At 37.5% G+C, this 19,207-nt stretch overlaps 1 protein-coding gene across 1 annotated transcript in view; it reads right to left on the bottom strand.

The window, feature by feature from the left end:
- The window catches only part of SPIDR (scaffold protein involved in DNA repair), a 194,349-nt gene that overhangs the window by 4,621 nt on the left and 170,521 nt on the right, over window positions 1-19,207 (bottom strand). The window contains exons 13-18 of the mRNA XM_057365036.1: window positions 12,033-12,120; window positions 9,581-9,724; window positions 9,427-9,486; window positions 5,934-6,132; window positions 4,765-4,917; window positions 777-870 (exon numbers count right to left, since the gene is read on the bottom strand). Coding sequence (XP_057221019.1) covers window positions 777-870; window positions 4,765-4,917; window positions 5,934-6,132; window positions 9,427-9,486; window positions 9,581-9,724; window positions 12,033-12,120 — 738 coding nt within the window. The remainder of the gene's footprint in view (window positions 1-776; window positions 871-4,764; window positions 4,918-5,933; window positions 6,133-9,426; window positions 9,487-9,580; window positions 9,725-12,032; window positions 12,121-19,207) is intronic.

Genomic DNA, 19,207 nt, shown 5'->3' with positions numbered 1-19,207 from the left:
CCTTCCTTCCTTCCTTCCTTCCTTCCTTCCTTCCTTCCTTCCTTCCTTCCTTCCTTCCTTCCTTCCTTCCTTCCTTTCCTTCCCTCCCTCCCTCCCTCCCTCTCTTTTATTCCATCAGGTATCTCAGACTCTGCAAGCACAAGCCGGCTAGGCAGCTGCAGGGGAGGCTTTCCAGAAGTATGTCAGTGTCACACAGGTTCAGCATTTCAGGTGGAAGTAGATCCTGTAGGATCACTCTTCACATTCAGGACAGACATACTGCCAGAATTATTCAACATCTTTTTTAGGAAGGTGACTGATTTAATAGGTCTGAAATGCAACTCCTTCATACTCAGATAAATTGCAGCAGAGATCACAGTCCAGTATAAAAATGAGGTGAATTTGGGTTACACAGACTAAAAGGCAAGACACACAAACACACATGGCTACTTTTAAAGGAAGTTAAAAGTCAAACCTGTGGTTTATGTGCATACTTATTAGAAGTACTATTATGATGCAGTGGGCTATCAAACCTTTATAAGYAAGATTGGTTTAAAAATAAGTAATAACTGCAAAATCAAACCATTTCATATCTACTTGTATCTTTCTTAATAAATTAATTTAAATTAATGTAACCTTGCAGGTTTTATCAGTTCATCAGCAATAAAAATACTACGTCTTAGTTCTAGGAAGGAGCAAAGTGCAGCCTGTGCCTGCAGGAATCATTGCATCACCTACTGCTGTTATGGCTACACCTACAAAACACCTGGAGTGCTCTGGAGCATGCTGACTCTCACCTGTCCTGGGGACACAGTTCCAACTTTCCATTGCCACATCTGTCGCAGGTAGGCCAGGAGAAAGCAGTGCTCTCATTAACTCCAACTACGGTACCTGCAGAACATGGAATTCTTACAAAATGCCAACGTGAAGCCAGCAAACACAGGCACTCTTGGCTTCTCAGCTGGTTTGAGACTTTCTGACCCAYAGCTTAAGACTTGTCAGTGCAAGAATCAGCTCTTCCAACAATCGCACTCCCTTCCTCCTTCGTCCCTCCAACAAGGGATAAAARCACAGCAGAGTGTTACATTCTTAAAATACCAGAAAGTAGATAATTGACAATTAACTTTCCAAACAGATTCAGTTCTTTTGGTTTGGATTTTATCCCTTTCCAGATTTGTTTTTGCTTGTTTGCTTTCTTTCAGGTCCTCTGATCTGCCAAGATGTTTTCTTGGCAAGAAACAGCTATAAAAATCATCAGATTGAATAGCTTGATATTGATATTTAGAAAATACAAACGAATGAGAAGTCCCAATCYCTTTAGAAAACAACAATCCAGATTAAATTCCAGTAACAATGGGGTTATTCTTCATTTATACTGATTTAACAGAGATTAGATCTGGCTCACAGTCTTAAGTGTGTGCGTAAGAAAGGAATGCCAAAGATACTTTGGACTAATAAAAAGGGCCTCGCTAGTTTTGGCAAGAAAAAATATATCCAGAATTTTATGAGAAACCAATAAAGAGTGTATTATATTTTATGGTAACAATATGCTGAAATTATGAGCATTATTTATGGAGAAAAATATTCACCTGTGAGAATCAAACTACACTAAAATAAACCCTCACTAAGTACAACAGAACTGCAGACTAAAACATCCAGCCCCTATTGAGCAAGAAGCTCACAGTTCTACACCACATTCAATAGAAGAAAGTCTTGGAGACTATGGAGCATTTACAGTGTCTGGACTGTAAGACAGGGTGTTAATCCCTTGCTTTTCTGGTTCTCCTGGGCAAGRAGGCATCTGCACCTAAACAACAACACTGTAGTTTTCGTTGGGAATTCAAAGGACAGCAAGTCTGAAGATCTGGAAAGCTGCTTCTCAAAATACATTTATGAATTGATTTCCAAGTGTACAACAAAACATCAAGCATTTCACTCACAAAATAAGCAATTCTATTTAAATTCCTGGACTCTTAGAGGATTAGAGGAGAGGAGTAATTTTGATTCTTCACTGTTTGTGATAAACTGGGAGTTTCCATGGGTATGTTTCTCTTTGGATGATGTGAACACTGAATCCAGTTGGTGGCCAGTCACCAGTGGTGTTCCCTAAGGCTCAGTATTGGGGCCAGCCCTGTTTAATACCTTTATCAATAATCTGCATCGAGTCCACCTTCAGTTTGCAGATGACACCGAACTGAGTGGCAGTGCTGAGGATTATTTTGATAAAAATGTACAGCTCCCTTGAGAAAACCACCAGAGATCACTGAAGTCAGAACAACTCAACAAGCAGCAGGTGTCATGATCTAGTGACMGTCTTGTGCATCCTGTAGGCAATATGATTTCTCAAATTTAAACTGCTGAACTGCTGCACATCTTTTTCAAGACTCTAGATTTTGCTTGACATACACAAAACTTCTGGATATTTTCCCAAGATCTTTCTTTTAAATGGAAATGCACACAGCCGATTTTTACCTCTAGTCTGTTTTTATGGGTTGTGGCTGGCACCATTAAGAAGAGATTGACAACAGGACAACACCTGGAAAAACAGGTCTCCCATGTGGAATGCAAAGGAACACTGGTTGGAACATTAAAAATTGGAAGCGTTGCTTTGGATTTTTTTTTCCCCAATCAGTTACCCTGATTAATGGGACAGGAAAGGAAGGCAACAAATTTAATCAAAAAATTAAATCTAGGAAAGCTGATTGATCCCATTTTTTTCTCACACTATTAAGAGGAAAATGGAAAAAAAAAACCCTACCTCTGAGTAAAGGCTTAAATATGAAAATATCCAACGTCAAAATTCAATCACTGGTGTTGAGTCATATACTTAGGCAAATATCATTAATCAAGTAACATTCCCACGTATCATATGTGGTATAGACTAAGTAGAATTTGCTCAAATAATGACTAAGAGGAGAAACAATTCTGTGCCATATGAACTGCCARCATTTAAGTCATCCTGACTACTACTATACAGCAAAAAGAGGGCAGAAATTACCATAAATCTGTTAACCCTAAGATCACAGGTGAAAAACCCACAGATTCACCTTGCAATGAAGAACAAACTTTTCATTAGAAAGCAACCACAGGTTTTCACTCATCTGTTGAAGAGCAACACACTCCATTTATCCCAGAGCTAGATAATGGAGCAGAAAGATCTACTTCAGCAGAAAGATGCAGACACTAACTAATTGAAATCCAAAACAGTGAATATATCTCTAGAATGCTATTAAATTATTTCAGTACACACAAAAGTGAGAGCTGGCATCTGTATATTGCAGTAGCATAGGTATAAAGAAGATACTTTATRCTCTGTTTTGGTATTCAGGTGTGGGAACATACTGATAACAGCAACCCTGCACAAATTCCAGATTAAACAAGACTAGGCTGCAGGATTAATTTCTCCTTTTGTTATTCTTCTGTCTCTAATACAGTACAGGCAAAGCATGACATCTCCCATGTGTGTAAAGTAAGTACTTGTTTACACAACAGATCACAAAGGTGTACTTTCTTTGCTCTGCTGGAGAAAGAAAGGACAGAGAAATGTTTGCTTTATCCTACTATGCACACTGTCAACAAGAAAAAAAGAAGACGGGCACTTCTCATACTTAGAAAATTAACACCAGGGAAGTGACCATTCCTAGCATAACTACTGGACAGGCTAAAAAGAAAAGTCAAAAAGCATTTCACACCCACTGACAGAAGTATCTTTCTAATAGCTATATCAATGMAAGATGTCCATAACAACCAAGGCCTTGAGTGAAGTGCCTCTAGTTGTGCTTGGTTTTCATTATGCACTGTTCAGCATTAGTCACTTCAAGGTGCTCAGTAATTAATCACAGAGGCATTGCTAGGTTGTGGCCCTACCATAGCAGCAGGTATGTTTAGTAAAGGCTTTGCTTGGTTTCAAACTCTCATCCTCAGTCCATATTATAGCTGAAGAATTGATTTGAAAACAGTTATTAGTTGTAATTTTAAAGTTCGTTTCAAATGCTCCAGTGAATACCTGAAGGTGTAAATGCAAAATTGTATCAAGAATTTTCTACAAGGGCTACCGGAATAATAAGAGTTAAATTTAGGAAGGAAATAGCTTTTAAAGGCCAGAGTTGTTGGGCCTTTAAGGACTTTTTCCTACAGGCACTGTACAACTGGGAGGTTGAAGAAGCTGTCTGGACAAAGCATTAGAAAACACACAGTAGAAAATGTTTCTGCATGATTTGGAAACACTAGAAAATATGTTGTAAGAAATGTTTCTGCATGGTTAGTGGTAAGACCAAGATATTAGACAAAGCTATGATCCAAAGTAGTTGGTGAGAAAATACTGGCCACATTATGCTAAATTACTATGGTAAAATAATAAATTGTCCTACTGCAGCAAAGCTCCAGGGAAATCAGTCACTAACCCCTTCCASTGAAGATCTGGGTAACATATCTTATCCATCTGCCTAAAAAATATTGGTATAAGTCACTGCTGCCAACATCAAYAAGGCTGGTGTGAACAGAAGGATCCTGAAAGAAGACAGTGAAGGAAGGAATATAATGAAACAGATTGTGCATTAAACATTTATTCTGGGGTATGAGTGAGTGGGAGCAGAGCTTGGCCAGCTAAAGGCAAACAGARCCCACAAAGCAGCATAAAATCTTAAATATCCTAATGACCCACAGCAATGCTGTGCTTTTTTTATCCCTCCGCGCTGTTTGTGCAAGAAATCAATATAAAGACACAAAAGATTAAAGTGAGCACAAATAATTAACCGCATTCATTTCAGGCAAGGCCACACGAACCTCTGAGAGCACAAACGGAGTTGGCCTGTGTTGTAGAATCCAGCTCATCGAGTCTGACAGGGCCAGTCAGCTCACTGAGGTCAGCACCGGCAGCCGAGCACAAAAGAGGCTTTTGTAACAGGAGAACAGTACGTTCAACACAAATAATCCTACCTGCCAAAAGAGACATTTCAGCTCAGTACAGTAACAAGGAAAAAGGTGACCATGTTAATTGTCACGGCCAATGAAGACAGCAATCTCTGCCAGCTACCCAACAGATGAATAGACTCCATCAGGTTTTCTCAATGACAAAACATTTTGCTTTCAGCGATATATGTATCACGCTCTCGTTATGCTTTGCAACTCCTGGGAAAAAGAAGAAGTTTCCTGAATTTGAAGACATAGAAATTAAAAAAATTGAGCWTGCCAGAAGAGAGTCTGATGCCATCCAGACTGCATCACATCTTGCTCCCTGCAAACAGCTTACAGTCTTCCCTGGTAATAAGCTTGGGCACCCCTTCAGGTGGTCCTACATTGTTTCAAAGATTASAAAGAATAAGTGCATGCAAAGCTTTATTCTCCAAAGCAGAGATTTTTTGCTGCAGGACACAAAGCTTTTTGCACAGCCTTGTACTTCCAGTTCACTTACATTTTGGAAGTGACTGAAGGTGTGAGATGAGAAGTATCCATGCAGTCACCACACAGAACCAAACCTGAACCTCAAAAAAGAGTGACTAAAAATGAAAGTAAAGTGAACAACTGTAATTTCATTATGCGTCTGGGGGGTGAAGGCTTGCAGCTAAAATGGTTTAGGAGAGCTTACAAAATTTCTGTATCCACGGATGTGCAGGTTTCTTATTATTTTTRAGCCTTCTGTCAGCTTGCAAATTTGACTGACACTGGTCACCAGATTCAACAGTCATCAGACAAGACTGACAGTCATACTGGTGGACATACAACAACATCACTGAGTTTCTCATTCACTATGGAGATCAAGCCAAAAACACAGAAAAAGAAACCTTACAGGGAAGTTCTAATGGCAACCCTTTTCAAATTTCTCATCCCAAACTTGCAAAGTCTCATCTTCATCTGATAATGAAAGTCTTTGGAGGCCACATATTGTGGTGTCATAGATGAGGGTGCTATTTCTGTGGGACTCCAACTACTTCAAAACCACGTGCAAAGCTTACCATTCCCCCACAGAGCATCCTTGAAGAAGACAAGTCGTGAGCCAGCACTGAGGGCTTCCATGATTTCCCTTCTGAGAACACACGATGCAGTGACGGACACAGCAACAATTTTTGGAATCCCAGGGACCACATTTTGCAATGTGGAGTCAGTCACAAACAACAAAATCTCTCTTTGATCTATAGGAATACTGTGTTTTGTCTATGATTAATAAAAAAAAAAGACAAAATTGGACTGCATTTGTTACATTTTTGTAGTAAAAGGAAAGACTAAACATCCTCATATTTTAAATAACTCATAAAACTGACAGCAAGTACTACATTTAGGGCTAGTACAGAATAATGAGTCAAAGCTTTACTACAAGTTTTTGATATTCCTTACTGTAGACATTAACCTTAAAATCTCTACCTTAAATTAACTTTCCAAGGTTGACTCTCTGGACTCTTGGCTTTACCTCAATCAACCATCACACTTCATCATMATTTACTTAGACTGCACATGGGATTTGAAAATATATTTTATAATAAGCATGCATTATATATTTATATCATATWTATGGTGTAAATAAAAAAAGTTAATTGGATGGTTTTATTAAAACTTAAATAATTTTTGCCTTTAAAAAATATGGAAAGAGCATTGCTACTACTAATATTATTCCTCCATAGGCACATTTTCTAGGTGTTGTCAGATTGCCAAGCATAACTAAGTTGCAAAGTTGGAGCTTTTTCTTTCAGTTGAAGAAATGTCTCTAAATATTCCAATGATGCATAAAATTAAGGAAGTAGATAACTCCTAAGTAAGAGATATAGGAATCTGCAATGAAAGTATAAGTTTTCTGCCCAAGATAGGTTTAAGTACATCATATCAAAGCATATTCCATATTTACCAGTAAAAGCAACTTGCAAATTTTCAGATTCTAATACTTTAAAATATCTAAGATTAAAGTACTTCATTAATTTAAAATGTTTTTGTCACTCTTTTTAATCAGTCTGCTGATCAAAAATTAAAGGTTAAAACATCTAACTGAAAATTAAATAAAGAAATGACTGGAAAGACACATAGCATTTTACTCTCAAAGCTGAATGTCTCTAGCATAAGGTAATGCAACGAGAACCCCTGTTTTTTTTTCTTTGGTTGAATTCTAACCTTGAAACCATCAGCCACACTAAACTGAGCTTTCTGTTCATGCTTGCAGCTCTTAGAGCAAATGAGGTAAATAGTGACTGGGMAAATTCACAACTTGGAGATCACAGTTATGCCTTAATACAACATATGCTGCCTATTGCATTGATGTTGTTTTTTTTGCCTAGTAACTACATACATTTGGGCACCGCCTCGGCATAGATAATGCTAGGACAGCTTCAAAGAAAGAATTTTTACATCTGTCCCTTGAGAATGACTAACACATTAAGAGCTGGCTTTCAGAAAAATCATCCAAAAAGTAAATAATAATAACAGCAAAAAAAAAAAAATCACAAGTTAATATAAAATCATCATCTTGCTATGTGTGACAATTTGTTCTGAACAGAGAGGACACAACAGACAAATTCTAGCAGCAGGATTGAGTTATAAGGAAGGACAGCTCCTTAACCRCAGATGGAATATATTTCCTCATATTCCTTCTGAACCACAGTTTGGATTCTGAGCAATAATAAAAACATATTTCCATTCCTCCTTCACTCAAATTAAGTCATAATAATTTAAGTACTTAATACTATAGCTACAGAGAGTAAATACTGCTTTTTAAAGTACATCTGAATTAGTTCATTTAGCAGATTATTTATCAACAATTATAAATAATAATAATAATAATAATAATAATAATAATAATAATAATAATAATAATAATAGTAATAGTAGTAGTAGTAAAAATCTGCAAAACAAACCAAATCAGGGTCCCTTCCTCACTTATTACAACTTGGTGATTTTGCATGTGAAGGGTATGACCTCTTGACACAGGCAACTGCAGGATACAAGCTGCTGTTCATGATCTCTGGGAGGACTAGGCAGGTAATACACTAACAGCAGGTTAATCTCTTTACATTCCTAGAGCAGTTATCCAGAAAGTTAATCATAAGAAGAATATCTTCTATTGCTTTTCCATCATTACTTACAAAAAGTTATGAGCACTCATGTTGTTCACTTATAAAAATTTAGTGCTTACAGTTCAGCAAGTGAATAGCCATTAAAAAAAGACCTAATAAACTTCCTAGTAGCAAGAAAAAAAACCAGTCCTTCTTTTCTGCTACTCAATATTCCATTCTTCAAAATCACATCTGTTCCTGCATGCTTCATCTTTTCTCTAATTCAGTGATGAAGTGCTTTTACACAAGAATACTGATAACCCACATCAGAATTTCAGATGTAGWCATTCCTGAATTCAAACTGTTTGGCTAGGATGCCCCTAGTCCGCAATTTTATTTTCATTTTCAGTAGAAGAGGTTTCTTGGAAATAGGAATTTATGCGTGTGTCCATCTTTCTGCTGGCACACTAAAGATCCCATCCAGCTAGCCCTAATTTCATGTTTGCAAATGCTCTGTTGCATTCTCAGTTAGCATGGAGAAAATACAAGAGATATCCCTCATCTCGGTAGTTAAAAGCACTCCCTGCCTAAAAATTAAACCATAACTCATTGGCTTTTGAAGCAAAAGGGCAAGACCTAAATTAAATTTATGTCTCAAACTTGTGGGAAGCATCTCCAGCTATTTTGCTGGCCGTTCTGGAATTTCTTTGTCTTTGGTTCATATGCTTTGATTCACACTTTGTTTCTTGTGGAGCTGATGGACAATTGCAAATTATTCTCTGCTAGAACTCAGTGCTGGCTGTACTGAGGATGCAGTCGCCAGGAAAAAATAAATAAATCAGCAACAAAAAATTCCTTTAACTACTAAGGGAGTTAGTAACATTTTGAAAGAACATTGCAGTATCATTCAGAAACAAATAAAACGTAATTATAAGCTTTCCTGCATAGTAAGGATGGCAGATGTATTTACCTAAGAGTTCCTCCCTTTTACTTCTTACTGTATCATAAAAGCCAAATTTGCCTGAGGGGTTTTTATGGAAGCCAATGAAGATCACCCACACACTTGCATGAAGAGAGCAAAACTGTATTTTTATATAACCATCATCTGTTCCACTGTATCCCCCAACATCCAACTGACTGGGAGCTTCTCGCTATGTTCCTAAGGAGAGCATTTAGCTATAAACTGAGCCTCCACTAACTTCCTGCTCCCTCTCCAGGGCRCAGTATTCTCTATGGTTAGACAGCAATTGATTCAAGGGATAATTCGCTGTCTAGTCCGAATGGCACTGAAACTGGAGATGCAGTTGGTTTTACCCTTTCACAAGCATTTTAGACATGATGATCATTCTGCCCACACAGCTCTCAAAGATAATCCTGGAATTGGGGTTACCCCTAGACAAGATGAACGTTTCTTCACATAAACATTATGCTGATTTAATTTTATGAATTCATTGCAAAGTAAAACGATTACCTGCAGCCTTTGATAGAGCACTTGGGCCCAGAAGCTACACCGCTCATTGCAACCACTGATCTGAAAATAGCACAGAAATTTGGAATGAGACAGCCATGATACCAGAAATCCAGTGGTAAAATGTATTTGTTATCTGATTTGTAAAGCAGATTACCCGAAGAATTTCCTTTAGACCATGAACAGCTGGTGGCTGGTACAAATTAGAAATCTGTTCTTCCTCATCCACTTCCACATGTATTTCACCAGACTGAACAGTAAGAATGTAACAGAAGCTGGGAGGAGGAATATTAGTTGTCATCTATTAAGAAGTAAGAAAAAGAAATGTGACCATTAAAAAGGCATTTCAATTTGGCCCGTCAAGTTTTACAATTATAGGCAAAATGAAYAAAACAATTTACATTTTAAGATGGATGGGGAAACAAAATTATATGGTTAAYAACAAGGACTCTGATGTAGATGCTGAGTTAATAAACCAACATTCACAAGTTATAAGTGAAATCAGCTTGTGTGTAWCATTCTTTCCATAATCTGACATTGACCCTCATCACAAAAACAACTCATAACTTGGCACACTTGGCAAACACAGTGACTATTTCAAGGTGCTTTTTGTTGTTTTGCGTATTTTTATTACGTGGTAGGAGTGYGTTGGTTAGTAATTTTTTTTTTTTTTTAACATCCATAATTTTTCTGAGATTTGGGGACTTTTGCATGTGGGTGGGTTTTTGTGATAGTAAACAGCTGCCGAACTTTTAAAGCTGCCAAATTAAATCCAGGACAGCAGAAGGAGATAATGAAGAACAGGAATGCAAGAGCTGCAAGAACTGCTCCCTTTGTGGTATGCCAGATTTTTCTTTTCCCCTTAAAAAGTACCATGACGTAACAACTTTATCAATCACCACTTAGAGAAGTCCCAAGCTGGAAAGACTTCTCAGAAAAGAAAAGACAATGCTTGAAGATAATTTTTATAGCAAATATGGTAAAATATTCTTTTACCAGCATTTGTTGTTAATAAAAAATTTAATTTAATAGAAGAAATATGAATCTACTAAAGACAGTTGCCCACCCATTAAAAAGAATCTGCTTAAAGAAAAATAAAAGTAAAGGAAGCTGATACCCAAACTCTATTTGTCTCTGACAGCATTAAAGAAGGTATTTGAATATACATATGGCTCAAAATGAAGCAGTTCCACAGATTTCTTCCCAACAATATTATCATCATGCTGGCAATATTATTTATGTATCTATGTATAAAACTGCTTCCACAAAATTGTGCATAAAACTATACTGTTTGCATCAAGAAAAATGTAACTCAATTGAAAGAACTCCACCCAGCCAAAAATGTGTAGCATCAGAATGCAAGTTGTGATTCTTTGTGGARTTACTATTATTTCAAGAAGTGTAAATTACATGATTATGGAAGGTTTCCCCCATTTTTGGATTACTAATAAAATAAATTAAGAAATAACAAGAGTCATAACAATGCTAAACAACACTTAAGAGCTTTGCCCCAGCCATAGAGATGTCGATTCTGTTGCCCACATCATTTTAATGCACAAACCCATCCATCCCTTTGAGACTTCCAAAATGTCTAGATGAAAGGAAGAGTCCAAGAGAGCACAGCTATTTCACTCACTTTCAGTCTTGATTTTATTTATAACTGAGGTCTGAGCTTTTTATTCTTCAATATAAACCCCTGGACAATGCAAAGAACACTCTGCATTCCAGAGAAAAGGTTCCTGGACTTTATAAATAACTAGCAATATCCATCTTCAATATTGCCTGGTTTTGAAACTTGTTTATTTCCAGCTCTTTTTTTTGTCTTCTTTTTCTTTCCATATTGACTCTTCTATTAAAATCAAAATTTTAATACCACAAACTTCTTCCCCAAAGAACAGCCTAAACAAGCACAGCAAGAAAGCCCAAGCCTGGCTACCCAGAAGCTTGTCAAATGATCTCGTATTACCAAAATGTCTTGACAGGACAGAACTCTTTTTCAAAGACAAAAGCCAACTGAAGTAAAATTACAGATGGGATTTTAGCTTTGCAAATGCATATTAACATACTTTAAATCCATTTCTATACTCCCCCACCCCCTAGATATATTAATTAATTTTTAGTAATTACATCTGTGTTCGTTCTTCTGACCTCACATGAAATCAAAGTATCAGTCAAAGTCATCCTAACTAGTAAGAGACCTAATTCCAGCAGTCAATCTTCACAGAAGTCAATCTTCAGAAAAGTGCTTTTGAACCTAAGGCTAAAAAGTGCTTCCAAAGAATGAGATAATATCCTTGTATGCAGATTTCTCAGCAGGCTCCATGATACCTAGTATCTCTTTACTCCTGAAAGAAGAGAGGAAGAATTTGTMTGGACATCTGATAATTCTACCTCTAGAKGATTCGYAAGGGGCTAAATGCATCATTTTGGRAAGATTTTGCTGATCCAGAGGGCTTCAGGTTAGCCTGGGAGGTTGTCAGAATCAGTAAAATGAAACTTGGTAGGTAAAAAAGGAGAGAATCTTGATTCCCAGAGTAAACATGATTATACCACCACCAAAAATACTAGTTGTGAATGAAAGTGTTCATATCTATAATAACAAAACTTACCATGTCAGACTCTTGACTTTGTCCGGGAACTTTTACAGGCACTACTGGAGGCCACAGACTGTCTATCAGACTAAACAGTCCTAATGCCCTTCAAAGAGACCAATAAAATCAGGTTTTAAATGTTTTCCAGAGTTACACATTATATTAAAAAGATTCATTAAGAAATGTAATCTAAACCATTGCATGATTATGAAAACAATTTAAAAAAAAATATTTGTTTTCTGGAAGCTGGTTTTGATTTGGTCGAGTTAAATCTCCATCGTTTCTGCTGCAGGGTGGAGAGGGAGGGAAGGGAAGTATCACATCCAGTGACAAGCAAGTCATGCTTAATTCTCTGCCACAAACAGCTTGCTACATGATAGAATTCAGGGGAATTGGGGTAAATGGTAGCTTGGGAAGGACACAGATATGAGGACAACTTCTTTTTAATAATAGTCTTTAGCTATTTAATTATTAAAAAGTTTTACTTCTAACATTTTAATTTTTACTGGTTTTTTTTKGGGGGGTGGGTATTGTGTTTGGGAGGGTTTGGGTAGGTTTTTTTTTGTTGTTATTGACAGCTGATTGTAACTGCTTTCAGGAAAGTTAGCAATTATCAGATACAGATAAAAAACAGGCAGGATTTCTTCATGTTAAGCACATGTGCAGAGAACGATCTCCTTCCTACACAGCTGCTCACTTAGTTATGGTTTGTTTTTATTAATTTTGCAAGTTTCACACTTCTGATTTAAAAAGCAAACATAAAACTAAAGCACATTAAGGTAAGATGTTGATGACTCTTTAACAAAGAAAGCTGCACTTTGCAGCACTTTAGTGCCCATCTTGTGAGTTGATAGAGCATCTTTGCTGGACAGGCAGGAGAAGCTGAGGGAGGGGAAATAGCTACAGATAACCAACTTGAAGAGTCATGCATTTTTGAGTTAAAGCTCTCAGTTATCTTGTCCCAGTTCTCTGTTCTGTGCAGTTGAAGCACAGAGATCTGGATTTTGACCCCACACTGCCTCCAAGAACAAGTTGTCCATTTCTCCAATTAAGAAAACCACTGTTCCTGAAACAACTCTAAAAAATAAAGTCCAACACTTGTTAAAAGTAGCATTAGCTTCTAAACCCAAATGTTCAGAAGGAAACCACATACCCTGTTTACAGGGCTTAAAGCACATTGCAATATGCTGCTTCTCTTCAAAGGGTCATGGAAACTTTCCTTTTAAACTTCTGCTTTTAGCTCACTTCTGCTTAAGCTCTTTTATTTCTGCATTTCCTTAGTCTTTCTCTGGATCCTTTGACTTTGGGTGTCTGCAGTGAACTTCTCAGTAYGTTTTTTCACTGCCTGTGATTCAGTGTTAATAGTGATGCCTTTGGAACAGCACTGCAAGAAGATTATGGCTGTAAATCTTAGAGTAGATCTTGTGGATATAAAACTTGAGGCTAACAGCTCAGCTAACAAGCTGGCAGACTAAAAAGACAATGTTGCTACCTCTATTTGTGTTCTCCACATGAATTAATAAACATTGAGACACAAATGTGCTGCTCWTTTACAGAAATGGACTTCTGACTTACATGACATCATCCCCAAGTCTGTAAAAGGAGAGTGACTGGGGTAGTTTTGGTGTTTGGAGTTTTTAAAGTTTTGTTTTGTTTGTTTTATTGTTTTTTAACAGTGATGACATTACAACACACAAAGCAACATTTCCTAGGTATTAAAGATACTTTACAGCAAGCTCATCACTTCTTGAATCCTTGACTGGGGCAAGATTTTCTGTTTTGTATTGTACAGAATGAGATCCGACATGAAGAAGGCCAATGCCCAGAGGAACTAACTGGGAAACTGGGAAACTAACTGGTCTTGCTAACTGGGAAATGAAAAAGAGAGCTCCAGAAGGAGAGCACAGCCTCCTGTACGACTCAGGGAGTTACACAAGTGGCCTTCCTCACACCACATGCACCACAAGGTCAGGGGATGGATACGAATGTACCACAAACTGTGCGTGTGTGTACAGAAACTGCATTTGTGTGTACAGAGACTGCATTATCAATTCAGAGCAACTGAGCCACATTGTTTGTTGCATGTTCACATCTTCACACAGACCTTACACTGATCCCTCAAGTGCATTTTAAAGTGTTCACAGTGGGCATGAAGTTATCCTTTRTTCTTTAGCTCACTTCTAACTTGTCACCCCACATCAAAATATTTAAGGCATATGTACATTTTCTTCTATTCTTTGTGTCCTTTAGGAGAAGGCCATCTACTGCTTAAAATACCTAATTAATACTWAATGACAGTATTTATTAGCAAGCAGGCAGAGATCAGTGCTGTGTGGGGTAAGTCTCCTGAACATTTTGGCCCCATCCTTTGACACCAGTCAGGCCAAGGGCAGGGACAAACCAAAGGATTAGCAAGCTCCAAATCACATCCTGCTGTGATCCTTGTCTGTGAGCTGGGATGTTCTCTCCTGGAGCTCTTGCTGCATCAGTCAGTGTCCCTGGTGAGGAGCTCCCTGCTTGCTCCACCACTCAAACACCTCCAGGAAAGTTCTCTCTCTTTGCACTTACAGACCTCAACTCAGCAGAAGGGAGAACAAAATGGGGGCACTGACAGTGGGAAAATGACATTGTGTCCTCCTTCACAGAAAATTATTATCCTCATGGAAAAAATAAAATTCATTCTCTTTATTGGCCAAGTAACACCCAAACTCCAGATCAATCAGATTTGAACAATAGGTGTAGTTTATTCAATATGTGTAGCCTTCTTCAGCTACAGAGTCAGGACAAGAGATGAACAACTGGCTCTGTGCTAAAGTGAAGGGACAGGGTGAGCACCCACGTGCATTTAGAGCCTCTCTGTTTACAGAAGACAAAATAAAAATGTTAGGATTTTGCTCTGTGAGTGAAATGACTAGCTACTTTAAAAAAAAAATGACCACAGAAAGGACAGACTTCAAAAGAAAAGCAGAATAAAAGGTGAGAAGAAACAGGATCAAGGATAAAAAAGAAAAAAGAACATGTATGGTATTTTGAATAACCTCTTTTTTTTTTTTTTTTTTTAACTTCAGAGACTAGGGCTGTATTGTAGTACTATAACTTTTCTTGAAAAAAAGAAAAAGAGACTGAATCCATAGCAGGAGGACAAAAATCATCTATCAGATTCTAAATGACAGATTCAACTCCCTACTTTCCATGCCGGACTTAAATCTGTTAGGTAAAAAAAAATTGTCCCATCTCAAATACGTGTTTTTTCCATTGTTTAATACAGCACTATAAGACTACCAGTAACTCCAGTGGAGTGTTACAATAAAGATTTCCACAGAAATATGGAGAGATAGGTATGCCTCTCTTCTGTAAATCCACATCTTCAAGCTTTGCTTATATATAAAGAGATTTTTATGTCTGTGTGTGCATGCACATACATGTGCAAAATAATTTTTAAGTGTTCTTAATTATTTTTATTACCCAATGTCCTCAAAAGACATTGCTCTCAACTTTAACTTTCTTTGCTAAACTTCAGTATATCTTTTCTCTGTAYCTGTAAATGTGTACCCACACATCAGGCAGAGAATTTTAAAGTCATAATACTGTTAAACAGCCTAAATACATGAGAAATGATAAACCAGTACTTACACTATCATAACATGCCTGATCCTGTGGGAATTTCATTTATTTCATACTACAAGCTGTGTTTCARAAGTCAAACAACTTCAAATTCTGATTTTTCAAAACTGCATTTCACTGATTCTGACCTGACAACTTATTTCATAACTTATTAAGAAGATTTTGTTTATTTCTCTCACAAGCATGAAGTTTCAGCTACAGTTCTGGTCCAAGAACTTTATGTGTGCCAYGCCTGATCCAAATTTAACATGCGGCTTACAGTTTGGGGGATTTTTCAACTTTAATAATCCTAACAGGCTCAGGGGAAAATTTCTAGAGGGAGAAAATAAAATATCAGCAATATCAGCAAAAAGAAGGCACATAAAGTGGGGAAAAATGAACACTGTGTAAGGTTTACAGCAAGGAACAGAAAGATGCTGGGATTCTCTTCCAACATCTTCCACAGCTTTCCTCTGAGGACTCAGGACTTGGCACTTCCCTGCTTCCTCCTCTCCTACTTGTTAAACTTTTCTTCTAAAACARAACAGTTTTCTTTGGCAGTGTCAGTCTCAATTATTAACTCAAAAATAAAGCAATTCCTAGCCCTCTGTGCAAAACTAAGGAATTCCTCAATACTCACCTAGACWGCATAAGCTTCAACCGTAAAGGGACAGGCAATCCAAATATAAAGCTGACACCGTGGGCTCTCTCTCTCCCTTTAACTGACCTACTAAGATCTTGCAGTGCACAAACTATGCAACACCACATTTTCTCAGACTTGAGTAATAAAATCAACAAAATCACAAAAATCTGAGCTTACTAAACCAGCACCTTTGTTAAAAGACAACCAGGGAAGAAGGGCTGGCTGCTGACCTTTTTTCCCTAAAGTTTTTAGATATATGGAATTATTCTGTGGAAATATTTATTTACATACTTCAATAACTCAATTTTATATAGTGCATTAGAAATTACATGTACTACATTAAACCACTGAAATTACAACATAAAAGTACTTTTGATTCATTAGGATATGCCTGTTATTCTCCAGGGCTGCTTACTAAATAGATTAATGACAGAAGCACTAAAATACAAGCAGCAGTTCCATRTTTATTAACAAATAGAAAATTCAGGAAATAAAAAACTTCATTTCTGAAATACAAGCAGCCATAGAAATGAATTTTTAAAATCATGCAAGTATTCAAAACTTCAATGTGATTACTGCAAATATGCTTTAAATGAAATTCAACTTTTAACCAGAGCAATTACTGAAGTGTTTCAGGACCTCAAAACCCAGAGACGTGGATGGATCTTTTAGATGGCAGTCTTTTTGAAGGAGGGAAGACCAAAGGAAGGAAGTTATGACCTCCTTGCTCTGCGGAAAGCTCTTACTATTACATTTCCTGTCAAAGCCTAGCAGCTGAAACACTTACTTGTGCAGCAGTTAGCAGTGGTCCTCACTTCTGAGGGCAAAACAAAATGAAGAGAGAATATACAGTGAATAATAGAGGAAAAAAGGAGAGAAACAGAGGCCAGAGAAGTATGTGACTTAAATAAAAAGGGAAAAAAAAATTTAAATCCTCAGGCACAATAGTAACCACTACAAACATACGGGGAGATTTCACATTTCAGTGTCTAACATTTGAAAGTTTAAAATGACAAACAACAGAAGCCAACTTTATTTGAAAATGCAGAAATTTCTGAGAAAAACATAACACTGGCTGATGAACTCAATACAGASTCTGTTTACTGTAGAGGCAAATGCAACAGATAATACAGCCTGCACAAATTAAATGTTGGCTCAAATGCCAAAGCTTATGAGCTGATGGGTCCTTCAAAGTGTTTCAGCCTATCCAACACAAGTGTGGATTTTAGCACTCTCCATGCAGCAGTTGCCTCTTCTTTTGAAACTTATTAAGCATTTTTTTCAATTTAGGGACAAAATTTGTATTAACACCCTGTGTTCTTCCTCCCCTTCCATTTTTAAATTGCTATTATCTTTCTGTTCTGCTGTAGAGAAATACTTTATATTTCTAACACAGAAGAAAGCATAAAGAGAAGAAGCAGGTACATCTGCTACAGTCAGCAGAAAAACAACTCAATGACTGGAAAATCAGGTGAAAGGAGACAGATTATCAAAATGCAAATTATTATTCTCTGTGGAACTACAGGTAGGGTTAAAAAAAAACCAGTATTTTTTTGTTGATAAAGACAAGTATCTAACTACAAAGATTTTYTCAGCTCATTGAAATGAATTTCTGGTAGGAAGCAGGAACCATGACAATTTATAGGTTATTAACTCCTGAGGCATTTCAGTGAGTGCTCAGTCCCTGCATCTAATTGCATCCATTGAGTTACTGGTTATACCTGACATACCTGAAACATGCCTGGGATCCATTAAAACAGAGGGGTTACATATTTGCAGTCCTGCACACGGATTCTTAACCAGCATTCCTGCCTCYAGCAGCACACCCCCAAAATCTCACTTCCTCTTCCTCAAGGGGCTGAATTTAAGACTGACACATGAGGCAGTGGGAGGGTGAGAAMATGAGCCTCTAAGGAGCCAACAGCACCAGCAGCCTTTCAACTAATATTTTTTAGTCTTCTCCCTTTAAACCACTATATTTTTTTTTCTTTTTGCTGATACTAAGTGTGCAGTGCAGGGAATGGCTGCAGGAAAGGCTAAGGGACGAGTATGAACCAGAGGGTGAAGAGAAAAGGTGTCAGGAAGCAGATCCAGAGCCACACCAACTCAGTCAGTTGCCACAGCACTGCTCCCTGCGTTACCCAACACAGCACAGTGGAAGGAAGAGCTGCTGGGAACCAGGCACTGAACCAGCCATGGCAACTCTGCACGGCTCAGCCTTGCCCTTCCGTCCTACGGGATTGCCAGGAACCCGACTGCAAAGGGAAACACCACTTCCTTTACCAGACTGCAAAGGGAAGCATTTCTTGCAGGGATGTGGGGTGTAGAACTTGTTCTAAAAACCACCTAAATCAGTAAAAGATCTTCAAATGACCTATCTGAGACCCTACTATTTGTAAAAGCATACTCAAAACCAATATTCAACATTAAAAGTGTTTCTCTCAATRCAAGATTACTATAACTCCAATTTTTCACAGAGCTGATCTTTGTCAAGACAGGAGATGGTTGTGTAACTGTTCATCCCACTTTTCTCTTGGAACACAAGTGTTTTCTTATCAGAGAAGAAATGTGTTCAGTTTCTTTAGCACTTTTTAACAGAACAGGTCCATTCCACAGATCAAGTAACACGTTCRGCCAGGTTTTCTCCTTCATGTAAAACACCCTTTATTATAGGGGTCCTTGAAATGAAATTTCAGCTTACAACGCTAATTTAAAAATTGAATTTACTAAAATGAAGTCAAATAGTACTTTAAATTAAATGCTTGTTGATGAGGATGGATGATGGCCTGGAAAATTTTTGGAAMAATAACAGTGGTCCATTGATACAAAACGCTTGAGAATCTCTTCTATCTGTTAGCAAATCTACTCTGTCTCACAGAAGGACTGAGGAAGCACTYTGTCTCTGATTACAATCCATGTGACTGTGGGACAACACGAACATATGGGA

Source organism: Malurus melanocephalus, unplaced genomic scaffold, assembly GCF_030028575.1.
Source record: "Malurus melanocephalus ecotype Western Australia unplaced genomic scaffold, MMel_1.1 scaffold_46, whole genome shotgun sequence".
In the NCBI taxonomy this organism is placed as follows: Eukaryota; Metazoa; Chordata; class Aves; order Passeriformes; family Maluridae; genus Malurus; species Malurus melanocephalus.
This window is presented reverse-complemented; position numbering and strand designations above follow the sequence as displayed.